The sequence below is a fragment of the Stomoxys calcitrans genome, chromosome 2 (genome assembly GCF_963082655.1).
Source record: "Stomoxys calcitrans chromosome 2, idStoCalc2.1, whole genome shotgun sequence".
NCBI classification, from domain to species: domain Eukaryota; kingdom Metazoa; phylum Arthropoda; class Insecta; order Diptera; family Muscidae; genus Stomoxys; species Stomoxys calcitrans.
This window is the reverse complement of record NC_081553.1, coordinates 100,541,023-100,559,946: the sequence shown is the minus strand read 5'-3', so window position 1 is coordinate 100,559,946 and position 18,924 is coordinate 100,541,023. Positions and strand designations below refer to the sequence as shown.

At 39.9% G+C, this 18,924-nt stretch overlaps 1 protein-coding gene across 1 annotated transcript; it reads left to right on the top strand.

The window, feature by feature from the left end:
* The first annotated feature begins 181 nt into the window (after positions 1 to 181).
* Positions 182 to 14,324, top strand: LOC106093821 (decapping nuclease DXO homolog). The gene is made up of 4 exons (XM_059362903.1): positions 182 to 753; positions 9,264 to 9,411; positions 13,459 to 13,663; positions 13,737 to 14,324. The coding sequence occupies exons 1-4, from the start codon at positions 246 to 248 to the stop codon at positions 13,977 to 13,979; spliced, it is 1,104 nt and encodes a 367-aa protein (XP_059218886.1). The 5' UTR covers positions 182 to 245; the 3' UTR covers positions 13,980 to 14,324.
* The last annotated feature ends 4,600 nt before the right edge of the window (positions 14,325 to 18,924 follow it).

Below are 18,924 nucleotides of genomic sequence, written 5' to 3'. Positions count from 1 at the left end.
GAAAAGCTAACATAGAACCAGCCATAATCCCGATTTATTGCATTGCATTTCCCGACTTGTAGCTTTGAGAACTTGGCAAGCCTAGATTAGTACAACGAAATTGTTTTTCGCTGAATACTTACAACGGTTGATTCATTTATATTTGTCTTACTAACGATCGATACCAGTGCGCTTTAGTCGTTCATAAACTCGAACCCAGTGCTAACACTGAGAAAATTACGGATATTTTTATTTTTATTCAAACCATGAGTCAAATGAGCAATCAAACAGTGCTTTTTAATATCAAATACTGTGATGTGTGTAAGTTCGGAATATCAGGAATCTTAATGGAAAGACCGAAACTTCTAGGTTTCTACACCTACAATTATGAGAACTATGCACCGGCACAGTATGTGAAATACTTTAAAGAACCACAGCCGCAGGATTATCCCTTAGATTTGAATGAGGGATATTCAACGTGCCGATTTAGAGAACCAAGCACAGTGGAGTCAAGATTGCATTTGCCATTACGATATGCCATGTCTTCGGTTGAAGTTAGTTCAACTAGTACATTGAATTACCACAAAAGGAGCGCCATATACACTGGGCGCCGCGTTCTAACAAAAATTATGCAGTGGTGCTACGAAAAAAAATTCGACTTCCATGTACTGGTATCCCGTTATAATGGTAATCTGTATATGGCTGGAGATCGCTCCTGGGAGGGAATTCCCTCGAATGTTCATCACAAACGGTTCGAGCAGTTGCTATTTGCTGGTATGTATGTGTTTGTGCAGTTGAGTGAGTGCATTATGTTGGGGGTTTGGTCAGGGATGATGATTTAAGTTAAAAGGTAAAAACTATAAAAGAACTTTATCACTAACTTAAAGGTACTTTCGCAACGCCGGAAAAAGAAACTTTCTTTCCAAATATGTCCTATTTTCACGAAAATCAATATTTATCGATATCGATATTTAGAGATTATATTTCTCAAGTTTGGGAAAGTTTAAAATTCGCAAAAAAATGGGTATAAAAAAAACATGGACCGATTTTGCCCATTTACAATCCCAATCGATCCACACTAATAAAAAGTATTTGTGCAAAATTTCAAGCGGCTAGCTTTACTTCTTCGAAAATTAGCGTGCTTTCGACAATTTTATTAAAATTTTACCATAAGTATTGAGGAAATGTCCTACTGAATGAAATCAGTATTTTTTTTTTGCTTCAAAATCAATTATCTAAAAAAAGTAATCACGAAAAAAATTTCCGAAAAGCTAACACAGTACCAGCCATAATCACGATTTATTGTATTGCATTTCCCGACTTGTAGCTTTGAGAACTTGGCAAGCATAGATAAGTACAATGAAATTGTTTTTCGCTGAATACTTACAACGGTTGATTCATTTATATTTGTCTTACTACGAAAAAAATTCGACTTCCATGTACTGGTATCCCGTTATAATGGTAATCTGTATATGGTTGGAGATCGCTCCTGGGAGGGAATTCCCCCGAATGTTCATCACAAACGGTTCGAGCAGTTGCTATTTGCTGGTATGTATGTGTTTGTGCAGTTGAGTGTGTGCAATATGTTGGGGGTTTGGTCAGGGATGATGATTTAAGTTAAATGGTACAAAACTATAAAAGTACTTTATTACTAACTTAAAGGTACTTTCGCAACGCCGGAAAAAGAAACTTTCTTTCCAAATATGTCCTATTTTCACGAAAATCAATATTTATCGATATCGATATTTAGAGATTATATTTCTCAAGTTTAGGAAAGTTTAAAATTCGCAAAAAATGGGTATAAAAAAACATGGACCGATTTGGCCCATTTACAATCCCAAACGACCTACACTAATAAAAAGTATTTGTGCAAAATTTCAAGCGCCTAGCTTTACTCCTTCGAAAGTTAGCGTGCTTTCGACAATTTTATTAAAATTCTACCATAAGTATTGAGGAAATGTCCTACTGAATGAAATCAGTATTTTTTTTTTTGCTTCAAAATCAATTATCTAAAAAAAGTAATCACGAAAAAAATTTTCGAAAAGCTAACATAGAACCAGCCATAATCCCGATTTATTGCATTGCATTTCCCGACTTGTAGCTTTGAGAACTTGGCAAGCCTAGATTAGTACAACGAAATTGTTTTTCGCTGAATACTTACAACGGTTGATTCATTTATATTTGTCTTACTAACGATCGATACCAGTGCGCTTTAGTCGTTCATAAACTCGAACCCAGTGCTAACACTGAGAAAATTACGGATATTTTTATTTTTATTCAAACCATGAGTCAAATGAGCAATCAAACAGTGCTTTTAATACTATCAAATATTGTGATGTGTGTAAGTTCGGAATATCAGGAATCTTAATGGAAAGACCGAAACTTCTAGGTTTCTACACCTACAATTATGAGAACTATGCACCGGCACAGTATGTGAAATACTTTTGAAGAACCACAGCCGCAGGAGTATCCCTTAGATTTGAATAAGGGATATTCAACGTGCCGATTTAAAGAACCAAGCACAGTGGAGTCAAGATTGCATTTGCCATTACGATATGCCATGTCTTCGGTTGAAGTTAGCTCAACTAGTACATTGAATTACCACAAAAGCAGCGCCATATACACTGACAAAAATTATGCAGTGGTGCTACGAAAAAAAAATTGACTTCCATGTACTGGTATCCCGTTATAATGGTAATCTGTATATGGCTGGAGATCGCTCCTGGGAGGGAATTCCCCCGAATGTTCATCACAAACGGTTCGAGCATTTGCGATTTTCTGGTATGTATGTGTTTGTGCAGTTGAGTGTGTAAATTATGTAGGGATTTGGTCAGGGATGATGATTTAAGTTAGATGGTACAAAACTATAAAAGTACTTTATCACTAACTTAAAGGTACTTTCGCAATGCCGGAAAAAGATATCGATATATATCGATATCGATATTTAGAGATTTTATTTCTCAAGTTTAGGAAAGTTTAAAATTCGCAAAAAAATGTGTATGTAAAGGGTGATTTTTTTGAGGTTAGGATTTTCATGCATTAGTATTTGACAGATCACGTGGGATTTCAGACATGGTGTCAAAGAGAAAGATGCTCAGTATGCTTTGACATTTCATCATGAATAGACTTACTAACGAGCAACGCTTGCAAATCATTGAATTTTATTACCAAAATCAGTGTTCGGTTCGAAATGTGTTCATTCACCGTAACGTTGCGTTCAACAGCATCTTTGAAAAAATACGGTCCAATGATTCCACCAGCGTACAAACCACACCAAACAGTGCATTTTTCGGGATGCATGGGCAGTTCTTGAACGGCTTCTGGTTGCTCTTCACTCCAAATGCGGCAATTTTGCTTATTTACGTATGTATATAAAATTGCATTTTTTGCGCTAATTAAATTTATTTTTTGAATTTATTTTAAAACATATTACGAAAAATAAACTATTGCATAAAACTGCATTATTTGTTTACTTTAAATTTTCTTCAATTACCCAAAATAAGTGAATTAATTATCAATTTTGCTAATGATGAATACTTTTTTTGACCGCTGTATCCATTTGGCGGGTTTGGACGACTCTTCAGGCACCCGACCCAAACAATAGAATGTTTTGTTTTGACTGTGAGAGTGCAAAAATATTTGGAACGAATTGGATTACCAATCTCCGAGATCTGGTGTTTTGGAAAATTAGGGTAATAAAAAGAGCTTTTTAGGGGAGGGATGGCTCTCAGAAAACTCAACTCGACTCAAATATGGATATCAAATTCGTACTGCATTCTCAAACCCATTTAATGTGACCCCGTATTGCCATGGTCGTTAAATATGAACTGTTTAGAGGATGTTTTAGGGATGGGGCGGCCACTGGCACTTTGCCCTGAAAATAGATATCAAATTCGTCCTTTACTTGTAATTACCGTTCAGCTCCATATTGCCATAATCGGAAATGAAGTTCAGTATAAGGGGTGCTTTAGGGTGTACCCTCAAACACTTGGCTACAAAATGGGATATTAAATTCGTTTTCAACTCCCAAATACTTTTCATTTGAGTCCCATATTGTCATAATGGGTCAATCAACCTATTTGACTTATTTTTGGAAAAGCGCCACCTAGACTTGAACGCAAATTTTAATGTCACATTCGTAATCTATGTGAGTCCCATACAGCCGTGGTCGGCTAATATGCCCATTTGGGGGTATCCCATATATCCGTAATTGGGTAATATGCCCATTTTGGGCGTTTTTGTGGGGATGGGGTGACCAACCATTCTTCGACATGAATTTGTATGCCTACTCTCGAATACCTTTCATTTGAGTCCCATATTGTCATGATCGTCAAATAAACCCATTTTAAGGGGTTTTGGAGCTAGGGCGGGGCGGCACCCAAAGTACTTGGACCCAACTTTTATTATGAAATTCGTACTATACTCTTAAATATCTTTCATTTGAATCCCATATTGTCCCAATCGGTCCCCTTTTATGTTTGGGTAGTACTTTTGGGGTAAGGGGAAGGGTACGCCCCCTCCCGATATCAAAAAATTATACAGGCTTTGTTTCCTTCCAGACCAACGTACACAATCTGTGAAAATTTCAAGGTTATCAGTTCAGCCGTTTTTAAATCTATAAGAAACAAACAAACAAACACAAATTGAATTTTATATATAAGATTTGGTTATACTATGTCTACAAACAAATTTATAAATAGATAAAGGGTGATTTTTTTGAGGTTAGGATTTTCATGCATTAGTATTTGACAGATCACGTGGGATTTCAGACATGGTGTCAAAGAGAAAGATGCTCAGTATGCTTTGACATTTCATCATGAATAGACTTACTAACGAGCAACGCTTGCAAATCATTGAATTTTATTACCAAAATCAGTGTTCGGTTCGAAATGTGTTCATTCACCGTTCAGCGATGAGGCTCATTTCTGGTTGAATGGCTATGTATATAGATCAATCACGACAATATAGAGCTCAAAACGAAAGGTGCTTGAGAGAAAAAGATAAAAAAGATTTGATATCCAATTGAAGAGCCGTGGGTTTGGGAAACTGCCCCACCCGAAAACACCTCCCTATTATATAAAAGCTATTTGATGTTTAAATTGATAGATTTTCGGGAAATTAATACTCATTTTCCGGACAAAGTCCCTGCGGCCCACCCCGATTTATTTTATTTACCGATCATCTCATTATGGGGCTCATATAAAATGTATTTGAAAGTAGAGCACGAAGCGTATATTTATATTAATTTACCAATACGATAATATAGGACTCAAAAGAAAGTTATTTGGGAGTGGAGTAAAAATTTACGCAGAGACCGAGAAGCGACACGCTTCTCACGCATCAATGAAAGCTTTCCGATTCAAGTTTAAAATCAATGATAAGGGACTTTATTTATAGCCGAGTCCGAATGGCGTGCCGCAGTGAAACACCTCTTTGGGGAGAATTTCTTACAAGACCATGCATGGCAAATGTCGCCAGCAATAAGAGGGGATCAGCATTCTTTAAATTTTGTCAAATGTTATCGCCAGGATTTGAACGCAGGCGTCCAGAGTTATAGGCGGACATAGGCTACAGTGGCAGGAATTCGATATACGCATTCAGGGGGAATGTTACAACCTTAAAAAAAAATTAGAGAGTTAAAGAAGGCGCTGAGGAGCGGGCCCGGTTCGGCTAGTTTTCTATAAAAGTAAAATTTTCCGTTTGTTTCTCTTTCGGGACGAGCTAAATGATTGGAGAATTTTGTTTTTTCTATTTTTTTTTTGATTTTCGCCATAACAGGTACAAAACAAGTAAAATCGGGCCGGGCCGAATCTTATATACCTTCCACCATGGAACGCATTTGTCCTGGTATCTCCTTTTAGACCTACTATTGGCCTTTTATCTATGCTATTGGTGCTATATCAAGTTATGATCCGATTGGGACTATAATAGAATTAAATGTTGGAGACCATAGTAGAAGTCATTGTGTAAAATTTCAGCCAATTCGAATAAGAATTGCGTCCTTTAGGGGCTCAAGAAGTCAAATAGGGAGATCGGTTTATATGGGAGCTGTATCAGGCTATGGACCGATGCAGACCATATTTTACACGTATGTTAAAGGCCATAGGAGGAGCCGTTGTACGTGTAATTTCAGCCAAATCGGATGAGAATTGCGCTCTCTAGAGGCTTGAGATCAGTTTTCACACTCAAGAAAATTATTTGCTACCAAAATTTTAGAAATATCCTACCAAATTCGGCCAATACCTACCAAATGTTCTGCAAGCCAAAAATGCGGTCTATGTTTTTATACCCGCTAGGGTATAGGCCATTTTGTCACTCGTCTAGGCCATTTTGCGACTCCATACATCAAATTGTACATTTTCAACGCTACAAGCGATATTGTACTGCCGTTATTCATAAAGGATCTAGCCATGTCCGTCCGTCTGTTTGTTGACGGATATACCCCTGGGAATATACTCCCAGGGGATACATTACTCCCTCGAATAAAATCCTCATATTCTGATTGAATGGGAAGAGGAAAAATATGAGAAAGAGAGAGAATTTCGAATTTTCGAAAACAGCTGTTTTGCCTCAGCTGTTTTGTTTTGGCCAAACATTTAACCATTTTTTTTTTTTGGAAAAATTAACATAAAATGGGAAAATGAGCAAAACGAATTTATACAGGTTGCTAAAAAAGTTTACAAACATGTTTAGTGTTGCTTTTGTAATGTTCGTTTTAATTTTTGTTTGTAATAGTACACAATTACGGACTACAGCTTGCCACCATATTTCTGTGTTGTGGTAACAACTTTTCGTCTTCATCCAACAATTAGATGCTTGTGTCGTGTTGTTATTGAAGCCACATATTCATGTGGATGTGGCGATCAACGTCAAGCTTCTGTAGGTGAGCCAGCTCCTTCCGGTCTAAAGGACCGATCGCCGAGGGAACAGGTTGGCCATTGGTTATTTAAAGGCCCCATTACCTCGCCTTGTCATAACGAGCATCATAGGCACTCAGTATCTGTGCAAGAGCCGGTGCCACCCGACCTCTCACTGAGACTCTCCACTCGATACCGTTGATTGTCCGCGATTGCAGTTACAGCTTCTCCGGATGGAGCATTCCACTATCCGGAACCTGTGAATGCCCCCGGTAGCTTGCAGCTATGTTTCTCGTGACAGCAATGAACACCACACATATCGGACCTCAATGCTCCAGCGTGTGTGGTGCTCACAGCCATCCCGTGCCGGGAATTGGGTACACATCCTGCATGTTGGCGTTTTCCCTTGCCAAAAGGAGTTAAGGTGACTGAATCTACCAGATCGTTCTTGGGCAGAATACTTTAGTGTATAGTATGGAGGTTTGCTTCTCCTTCGCCGTCACAAATGCTGTGGTGGTCTGCATCATACGTCGCTTAAACAAAAATTCCACTTTAATGGAGCTAGAACTTGAAGATCTAATCGACATTTCAGGGCGGCGGCTGCTTTTCTTGGTGGTAGGGACGGGAAATAGTGTTGCTGAAAAGCGACTTATAGCGATTTATATAAGTCATGCTGCCAAATGTGGCGCCAAGTATTTTTGAAAAATTGCCCACGAATATTCCATTAAGGAACAGGCAGAAGACTTTTTGCATATCATTGAGTGCCACCCGATTCTACATACCTTAAGCTAAATGAACTCCCTTTTAGTATCCGACTCCGAACGGAGTGCCACTTAGCGACAACGCTTTATACATATTGGTCTAAATTCATAATTTTTTTATCCTAGCTTCCTTTTCTTTGTTTTGGGGGAATTTTTCCAAGGTTTATTGTGTCATTCTCCCTTTTATTTCGATTCACAATATCTACTTTTTTCCCTGGTAGATATTTTACATTTTTCAAAGTTAGTTTCGAATAAGGGAAAAGGGAGTAAGGAACAAACTCCCAGTAAATTGTTATTCAGAATAGGGGAATAGGGAGTAGGAAATAAACATCCAGGGAATTGTTATTCAGAATAGGGCTGTATAGCCCTACGTTCAATGATGCCCTGTATGGTGATATACAACAAACAAATTTTACCCATGAACATTCCACTAAGGAACAGGGGCAAACTTCTCACCTATCAATGAGTGCAGTGCAATTCAAGTTTAAGCTCAATGATAAGGGGCCTCCTTTTTTTATAGCCGAGTCCGAACGGCGTGCCGCAGTGCGACACCTCTTTGGAGAGAAGTTTTACATGGCATATTACCTCACAAATGTTTGCCAGTGGAAAGCCATAGCTGAAAATTTTTTCTGATGTTCTCGCCAGGATTCGAACCATAGGCGGACAAGCTAACCTCTGCGCTACGGTGGCCTCGAATGTATGGTGGGTTAAAGCTATCTCCTGACTTAAATGTTTGGGCCAAGAAATGTGCTTTGACTAACAATTTGCGTCGTTCCAGTGAGTTGCATGGACCCCTCAACAGCTTTGTATGCGGCTGCCACATCAGATTGAACGCTCAAAGACGCATTTTCTATCCAGAATTTATGAAATTTCAAAGAGATCCCTTAACACTCGTACCAGTAACAGTCAATATCAGAACTTACGCCCTTTTTACCGAAATTTAAAACAATGAGACCCCTTTACAGTATTTGGTCTCGCTCATCAGTAACGACAAGCAGTGAATTAATTTTGAGTTATCCCCTGCGATTTTTTCAGTAATTAACTTAGTATTTATATGTTGGAAAACCTACCAAAAATTGTGGTCAGCCTACCAACCTACCAAGAGAAAAAAACCTACCAATTTTGATAGGAACCTACCAAAAACGGCAGCATTGCTTAAGATGTTAAGATCCCAGATCGGTGTATATGGCAGCTATATCAGGTTATGGACTGATTTGAATCATACTTTGCAACCATACTTAGCACAGTTGTTGGAAACCATAACAAAGCACCTCATGTAAAATTCTCAGCCAAATCAGATAGTGGTTCAAGAAGTCAAGATCCAAGATGGGTTTATATGGCAGCTACACAAAATATGGACCAATATGGCCCATTTACAATCCCAACCGACCTACACTAATAAGAAGTTTTTGTGTAAAATTTCAAGCGGCTAGCTTAACTCCTTCGAAAGTTAGCGCGCTTTCGACAGACAGACGGACGGACATGCTTAGATTGACTTAAAAGACTAATATTTCGAGGAGTTTCAAACAGAATAACGAAATTAGTATAGCCCCACCCTATGGTGGAGGTTATTAAAACACTTGAAAATATGATTTTCTTGAAAACAAAACAAAAAAAAAATAATTTCCGAAAAAATTAATAAATTTACATTTCCGTATTTTTTTAGATTCCCCTGAAAAGCCTCCAAATTGCGATGAACCAATCAATGAAAACATAACACAAAGTGTTTTGCATCGCTGTAAGTTGGGAAATTATGAAATTCTATATGCTGGCGAAGCTCAGGGCATCATTTCCGAGGAGAAGATTGAAAATCTGTAAGTTAAAATAAAATATATGTAGCTACTAAGCTACTTTTTAAACCCATAGGATATCGAAATCGTTGCATTGAGGAAACGTGTCGCTTTAAAATGGCTCACCATCATCTTTCTCGTGAACGGACAGTTTTCAGTCGTCTCTGGGTTACAATTCAGACCCCTAGGTCTAGCCTGATTGTATGCCATCTCCAAGAACCCTTCGACCGTTCGGAATTTATGCGTAGCTGATTCGAATCCCTACACCTCAGATTTATTTTAAGTATATTATGTTGTTGTTGTTGTTGTAGCAGTGTGTTGTACACCGAGACGGCAGCCCTTGCCGATGGAGGATCCCATCGGGTCAATCCGATACGTATAACCGGCTGCCATGTGATTGAAGTATATCATGTGTAGCAGATGGCTTCAAATCCCCCTTTAGTCAGAATCCGTAACAGTTTATGGTGATGTTGTTGTGTTCTATCTTTTGTCTGCTTGATTCTGTTGACTGTCCAGATTCAGGAACTCTGCAACTATAATGGGGTGCGTTCACAGGGATCTGTGTCTGAGTCGAGTGGGTTTGGCTGGGCAATTAAACAGGTGACGTGTATCGTGCTGTCCCTGGTTACAGTCGGGACATACAACGTCGGCATCAATCCTTGCTCTGTAGGAGTTGAGGCGGCTGCATCTGCCGGAACGTAATTAAGCCAGAACTAAACTGGTTTACCCGTGGAGGTCAAGTTCTTCAGGTACAATGGGAGGCGGTCGTTCTCCAAGGACTACATTCACCCGGTAGCCATTTACCGCAACTGCTACCGTGTCTGCATGATTGTTGTCTAGACTTGCTTGATATACCGCTTGATCTAGAGGTTCTCTATTGTAGCGCTGAACCTCACGCTCTAGATCATGTAGATCTACCGGTGGATATCTATCCACTAGGTGATGATTTGGATAGTCTCTGCCCAAAAGCTATTGCTTAGACAGCATGTAGTTATGTCTTCCCACTAGTAGAATCTTTGTCTTCTGTTGGAGGTTGTCCATATGAGAACTGAGGAGACAGCCCGTCGCAGTTCGGAGGGCGGCATTCTGGCAGATCTGAATATTATTCCACTGCGTGTCACAAAGTTGACGAGACCACACTGGCGCTGCATAACTTACCACAGACCGGCCAATTGAGGAGATTGTTTATGCTTTTGACTTTATCGCAAATTGCTGTGGCATGTAGGGAGAATGTGTAAGAGCTGTCAAATGTGACGCCAAGCATTTTGGGACACTTGATGGTCGGAATCATTTCTCCATCGACCATCACAGTCAGCTCAGTATTCACCTCACGCGTATTTGAAGTTGAACAGTGTGGCTGAAGATTTTGTGGCAGATATTTTGAGATTTCTTGTAGCGAAATATGAGGCAAGTTCGTTGAGGTAGACGTTCAACATATCGCAGATGTCAACAATGGGTATGGGGCCTGATGCCATGATCATACAATCGTCCGCATATGATACGATCTCTATGCCGTCTGGAGGCGATGGGTAATAGCCAAATGGCATTTACCCATAGAGAATAGAGATAGGTCTATATGGCAGCCATCCAAATATGGTCCAACCTTGACCACATTCGTCAAAGGAGTGCAGAGGTTAACAAAAACTCACTGTTTCAAATTTCATCGAAATCGAATGAAAAATTCTCCTCTTATGGACTCAATACTCTATTTCGGGAGATCGGTCTATATGACAGTGACATCCAAATATGGTTCGACCTAGACCACATTCAACAAAGGAGTGTGGAGGTCTACAAAAACCCTCTGTTTAAAATTTCATCGAAATCGGATGAAAAATGCTCTTTTAATGGGCTCAATATCCGCTATATCGAAATAAAGTCCGATCTAAAAAAAGTGTAGGGGTCTATAAGATAAGTTTTCTAATCTTAAATACTTTTCATTTGAGACCCATATTGTCATGATTGGTCTTTATATATATTTGCTGGGTTTGGGGGTGAGGTGGCGCTCTAGGTACTCCATCCGAAATTTATATACCAAATTTTACTATAAAATAATGGTTACTATAAAATGGCACACAAAATTTCGCTTAAATCGCAACACCCATCCCCGAGATTTGGCGTTTATGAAAATTAGGGTAAGGGGTAAAGCTAGCCGCTTGAAATTTTGCTCAAATACAGTGGAATTGTAAATGGGCAAAATCGGTCCATGTTTCGATATAGCTGCCATATAAACCAATCTTGGATCTTGACTTCTTGAGCCTCCAGGGGGCGCAATTCTCGTCCGATTTGACTGAAATTTTGCACGTGGTGTTTTGGTATCACTTCCAACAACTGCGCTAAGTATGGTTCATATCGGTCCATGTTTTGATATAGCGCCATATAAACCTATCTGGGGTCTTGACTTCATCAGCTTTTAGGGGGCGCAATTGTTATCCGATTTGGCTGTAATTTTGCATATGGTGTTTTGGTACCATTTCCAACAACTGTGCTAAGTATGGTTCAAATCGGTTCATAACCTGATATAGCTGCCATATAAACCGATCTGGGATCGTGGCTTCTTGAGCCTCTAGAGGGTGCAATTCTCATCCGATTTGGCAGAAATTTTGTACAGCGGCTTCTCTCATGACCTTCAACAAACGTGTCTAATATGGTCTGAATCGATCAATAACTATATGCAGCTCCCGTATAAACCTATCTCCCAATTTTGCTTCTTGGTCCGAATCTGACTATAACTTGATATAGCTCCATTCAATATTCTATGTTTGCCCAAAAAAGAGATACCGCGCATAGAACTCGAAAAATGCGATCCATGGTGGAGGGTGTATAAGATTTGGCCCGGCCGAACTAAGCACGCACTTGCTTGTTATATATAAGAATTTTTCGGATCCAATTATATCTGATGCCACTGCACTGGGCTTGGATACAAATGCCACACGTGCCTACAGCAAGGCCAGTGGAAAAAAAATTTTCCACAGTGTTGCAGTCGAAAGGTATAAATCTGCACCATGCCACTATGGACATACACCTAAGACAGTAATCGGCTTGTTGTGCGCTCCAAAAACTATAAAGTAGCCTCTAAAAAGAAAATTTTAAATTAGCAATTCCGTGCTACTTACAAAATCCTTAATTGTTTTCAATACCACTCTCCTAAGTTGGCTCATGTCTGGTATTGTGTCCCCACATAAGTGCCGATATCTGTTAGACTTATTTAAAATTTTCTTTTTACAGGCTACTTTATATTGGGTTGCCCAAAAAGTAATTGCGGATTTTTTAAAAGAAAGTAAATGCATTTTTAATAAAACTTAGAATGAACTTTAATCAAATATACTTTTTTTACACTTTTTTTCTAAAGCAAGCTAAAAGTAACAGCTGATAACTGACAGAAGAAAGAATGCAATAACAGAGTCACAAGCCGTTGAAAAAATTTGTCAACGCCGACTATATGAAAAATCCGCAATTACTTTTTGAGCAACCCAATAGTTTTTGGAGTGCACAACAAGCCGATTACTGGATTAGGTGTATGGCATGGGGCACTTGTCGCGCCAATTTCATCGTACTCCTTTGTGTCCCGTTATGATAACAATTAGGTAATTTTGTGTAAAGCTGCGATATAACTCTCTATTTAATTATCCAAGGTTGTAAAAGACACATTCTGATCGATTTTGCTGAAATTTTGAACTTTTTGAGCTGCTTTAAACCCCTAAACAACATGTGAAATGCGGTGCACATCTGTCGGCACTTGTATATGGCTCTTGTATAGAGCGTATCTCCCTTAAAGATGTATGTATATGAAGTATCCAATTAAGATTGAAAGTCTTAAGTTCCTAAAAAGCATCCATGTATGGTCCATGATGTATGTACATAGTATCCAACTTCTCCAAAATATGGCTTTCGTTCGCCGACTAATTCAAATTAGTAGCTGCTTTCCTACCATGATGTGGATTTTAAAATCCAAATCAAGGAAAGCCGTTTGAATCACCCGCCTAAATGACTGTAAATGAAATGCCTTAGGCAAGCAAATTTTTTTTTAATCCGATTATTCATAGACATTTTTTTTGTTTGTATTTCTTTCAGTGATGACATGGAGGCTTTGGACAAATGTCGTTTTGTTTTTACCAAACAATTATGGGCTAATGTAAAGGATAAAGAAAATAAGTTTTTAACATATTGGATACAGTCGTATTTATCAGCCATCGATGATATCTATGTGGGCTACAAGAGTTTTGGAGGATTTGTTGAAACCCCAATTGAATGCATGAAGATATCGGATATGCCGCGGGTAAGGCCACCGAATACATGGTACATTTGAAACCCTTTAAAATTAACATAAATTACTTCTTTCTTTGGCGTAGAAATATTCGTGGGATCCGGCTGTATGTTTTGGATTTTTAAATTATTTTCTTGAACAAGTCGAACAATTGATGTCGAAAGTCAACTGCCTGCATACAGTGTATGAATTTACATTCCGCGTCCGAGATAAAGCCACTGTATATGAAATATACGAAGGTAATTCGGATAAATCATTCATTCCCCAGTTCTACGCTGATTTTGTAGCCAGAGGCAGTCCGATGGAAACAAATGACGAGACTAATTAGCATTTAGTTTAAGATACGCTTATTATTGGGTTGCCCAAAAAGTAATTGCGGATTTTTCATATAGTCGGCGTTGACAAATTTATTCACAGCTTGTGACTCTGTAATTGCATTCTTTCTTCTGTCAGTTATCAGCTGTTCCTTTTAGCTTGCTTTAGAAAAAAAGTGTAAAAAAAAGTATATTTGATTAAAGTTCGTTCTAAGTTTTATTAAAAATGCATTTACTTTCTTTTAAAAAATCCGCAATTACTTTTTGGGCAACCCAATATATTTACAATGTTTAAAAGCCAAAACACTTCTATGTCCGCATGTCTCTGCTGAAATCAAAATAAAAATGAATTCTTATTAGTTTGTGTGTGTGTGTGCTTTTATGCATAATCGGCTTCGAAGTTGTCCTTAGCCGGACAACTTCAAGCCCCGACCGACCCATCGGTACAACATACATTGCAAATTAAAGGTTTTTGGAAAGAGAATTATGGGTCGATTCTGAATTGGAAGCCCGGCCGACACGGGATAACTGCACAGGCTGGAACTTTGAGCTCCGACTTGTGTGGTGTCCATCGTTATCACGGGAAGCTTAGCTGAAAGCTACCGGGTGCGTCCACAGGTTGCGGATGGTGGAAAGCTCGCGGGCAGTTAGCGATTTTTGATTTTCGAGAGGAGAGTCTCAGTGAGGCTCTTTATTAAATACTGAGTGCCAGTGATACTCGACATGACAAGGCGAGTTATTGGCGCCTTCAAATAACCAATGGTCAAAATCAGCGTCTGTTCCCAGGTTAGGGGCGGCTGGAGGCGAGTGCCGGATCTTGGAGCAAGCGGCTCGCCACAACAAGGGATATACATGTGCAATCCCAAAAAGCCTATGCGGTTGGGGCGCTGGGCCAGTAACCCACGCCCGGAAAACTATGACAACTACTATGAGAAACAAAGGAATAGTAATAGATAGAGTAATAATAGAGGATAGAATAGATTTCGTAAAAAAACATGGTAGTTAGTAGCACCAGATTTCAACATAAAAATCAAAACACGAGGAACCAAGTTGATCATGTTGTGATAGATGGAAGACATTCATCCAGCGTGTTAGATGTTCGATCGAGCCGTGGAGCGAATATAGATTCGGATCATTACCTTGTGGCAGCAAAGGTTCGCACCCGTTTGAACATGGCAAGGAAAGTACGATCTGACACTGCACGCAAGCTGGACATTGAAAAGCTGCAAACACAACAGATGCCAGCGGCATACTCCACTCGACTGACCCAACTGCTTGAAGAAAGCACTCCTTGTTCCGATGGTATAATGGCGCAGTGGCAAACTACTGTCCACTCCATGGAAAATGCCGCAAAATCCGTACTTGGGTACCGGAAGCCTCATCCAAGAAACCCATGGTACGACCAAAAGTGATGAGATACAATTGAAGCCAAGAATGCGGCATATAGAGCAACCCTGCAATCAGTAGAAACACGCCAGATGAAGGAGTGGTATCGGGAGAAAAGGAGAGAGGAGAAACGTCTATTCCGCAGGAAGAAGAAGAAACTGGAAAGACGTGAGTGTGAGCGAATTGAGATGTACAGGAGTCAGAATGAAGACCGGAAATTCTACCAATGAATTAAACATCAAACCGATGGCTTTGCTGCAGGCACATCCTCGTGACAAAGAAGGAAATCTGGTAACTGACACAGATAACATGCTGAGGATATGGAAAGAACATTTTACCCAACTGCTAGTGTCCGACATTGGCGGCGAAGAGGATACCGCAGAACCAATCAATGATGATGGTATAGCATGTTTACCTCCTAGTCAGAATGAGCTCCAAGTAGCAATGACACGACTAAAGAACAACAAGGCAGCAGGAGCCAAAGCATTACCCGCTGAACTATTTAAGACCGGAGGCGACACCCTAATAAGGCGTATGCATCAGCTCATCTGCGTAATCTGACTAGAAGAGCGCATACGCGATGATTGGAACCTCGGCATACTAAGTCCCTTACACAAGAAAGGAGGCAAGACGAAATGTGCCAACTACAGAGAAATAAGTCTCCTTCCCATCGCATACAAGATGCACTCGAGCGTACTGTGTGAAAGAGTAAAACCTAAAGCCAATGGGATACTTGGGCCCTATCAATGCGGCTTTAGACCTGGTAAATCCACCCTGGACCAGATATTCACACTGCTCCAAATCCTGGAAAAGACCCGAAAAGGACAAATCAACACCTATCATCTCTTTGTTGACCATAAAACCGCTTTCGATACTCCTTTACGTTCAAAGGTACTTCAAGCCATGTCTGAGTTAGGTATCCCTGCAAAATTAATAAGACTCTGCAGGATGACACTTGCTGATACGCGTTCCTCAGTAAGAATAGGAAAGAAACTCTCTGAACCATTTAATACTAAACGAGGTTTCAGACAAGGAGACAGCCTATCGTGTGATCTCTTTAAAATCCTGTTGGAGAGGATTATACGAGATGCAGATGTGAATAGATATGGCACACTAATCATCGATATCATAGGTCGGTCACCGGAAGTACAATAGTAACTGCAACACTTGAAAGAATTGAAAGATAGTTAGTGAAAATTGGTCTGGCAGTAAATGGAGATTAGACGAAATGGATGGTTTCAACTCCCTAAACGCCTTGTACATCCGAGCAGATAAAGAAAATGGAGAAAGTTGGGAACCACAACTTTGAGATAGTAACTTTATCTACCTCGGCACCGCCGTAACCGAAACGAATGACACCAGTTTTGAGATTAACCGAATAATAATACTTGCAAACAGATGCTACTTTGGGCTAAGTAAGCAGTTTAGAAACAAGGCCACCTCTCGACAGACGAAGATTTCACTATACAAGACACTGATACTACCCGTGCTGTTATATGGGTCTGAAGCATGGGTACTTGTGAAAGCAGATGAGGCAGTGCTTGGAGTATTGGAGAGAAAGATTCTTCGTAAAATATATGGACCAGTTTGCGATAATGGAGAATATAGGCGATGTATGAACCACGAGCTGTATGACACATCAAAATACAACGGCTGCGTTGTCTAGGTCAAATATTCTGCCATAGCCAATTAAAGTAAAGTAAGTATGAATTGGAAGTGGAGTATGAATATGACCTTGAAATTTGAAGCCATGTGTATAGGGCATAACTAGCCGCACAATATGATAATGCAAATAAAATATATGTCAAGTACAATACAAACACTTTATATTGTTGGTTGCTACAAGCATCGAAGGGCTTGTAGCAACCAACCTCTGCGATTCTTTCCTAATTTCTTGTATCTAGCTTCATCATACGAAGGCGAGGACACCGCGCTACTCTCTGCGCCATGTTTTCATCCTTTGTCTTAAATACAAGTACGCCGCTATCAGCATGCTTTCACTAATGGTCGTTCGGTCCCGGCACGGGATAGCACCACGCAGGCTGGAACATTGAGAAGCTTAGCTGCGAGCTACCGGGCGCTACTAGCGGTATCGAGCCGAAAGTCTCAGTGAGAGGCCGGGCGGCACCGGCTCTAGCACAAGTACTGAGTGCCTATGATGCTCGTTATGGCAATATGAGTTATTGGCGCCTTTAAATAACCAATGGCGCCACCCTGTTCCCGCGGCGATCGGTCATTTGGACAGAAACGAGCTTGTTTACCTACAGGAGCTTGACGAGGATCGCCACCTCCACATAAAAATGTGGCTACAACAACAGCAAGGGTCGTTCGGTTGATAGTGACTTTTTTGATGTGGTTGTCTTCATCTTAGAGAATTTGAGGTATGGACCGGTCTGCTAGGACATAGAAGGGGCTTAAGTTGAATCTATCATTTCCATATTGCTGTGATGTATACCTGCTTTCTATGCATATTCATATTTGCCTATGAACATTCCATTAAGGAATAGGGGCAAACTTGTCACATATCAATGTGTGCTGTCCAATTGAAGTTTAAGCTCAATGATAAGGGGTCTGCTATTTATAGTCGAGTCCGAACGGAGTGCTGCAGTGCGACACCTCTTTGGGGAGAAGTATTATGATGGCATAGTCTGATTTTCTGGCCAGGATTCGAACACAGGCGTTCAGCGTCAAAGGCGAACATTCTAACCTCTGCGCTATATTCTCGAAAAAAGGATTTTTGTGCTTCTTAGCATAGCATTTAACTAGATGTGAGGAGAAAATAATTTTATCATTGCTACTTTTAATTCGGTAGTGAAGGGGTTAATTGGGGAATAAAATAAAACCTTGCATAATTTTAATGTATGATGTTGTAAAGTTCGTGAACTTTTCACTTTATGTTAACATTTAATTGTGTTGCCTGACTTTTGACATCCTTTTGTCAGACTTCTGACACCGTCATAAACGTCTTAAAGAGGTTTACCAGTTACTTCTTTTGCTTTAAGAAGATTTTTTTAAACAAACCTTAGGATATTTGAATCTAGTATTAGCGGATACTATTAAATATGGGTTAGATTAGTTAAGGTTAGGTAATAGTCGCACTCTATTTTCTAAACGGACTCACTTAAGCAATTGTAGTCCATTGTGATACCAGAATAGCGAAAGAACTGGCATCTGGTGGGAATCGGTTCGACTCCCGCACGGGTAATCCGAGCAAGCTACCAACTATCTACCAACTACCTCAACTATCTGCTTTGCTTTGTCTTATTTTTCTGTTGTTGTAGCCACATGGCATTACGTGGAGGCAGCTGACGGTCTCGCCAGGATTCGAATCTTTGCGCTACGGTGGTTACGGTGGTTGGTTATTTAAAGGCCCCAATTACAAATCATAGGTACTCATTAGTTATGCAATAACCCGTGCTGCCCTGCCCCTCACTGAAAACATCCGCTCCAAATCGCTGATTGTCCGCGACTGCAGTTGCAGTTGCACTATCCGCAACCTGTGGACGCGCCCGGTAGTTCGCAGCTAAGCTTCTCGTGATAACGATGAACACTAAACAGATCTGAGCTTGAATT

Excerpts from the sequence above, each read along its gene's own strand:
- LOC106093821 (XM_059362903.1), top strand. The coding sequence starts at position 246 with ATGAGTCAAATGAGCAATCAAACAGTGCTTTTTAATATCAAATACTGT. Across the intron at positions 754-9,263 it reads CGAGCAGTTGCTATTTGCTG|ATTCCCCTGAAAAGCCTCCA; the intron begins GTATGTATGTGT and ends GTATTTTTTTAG. Across the intron at positions 9,412-13,458 it reads GAGGAGAAGATTGAAAATCT|TGATGACATGGAGGCTTTGG; the intron begins GTAAGTTAAAAT and ends TATTTCTTTCAG.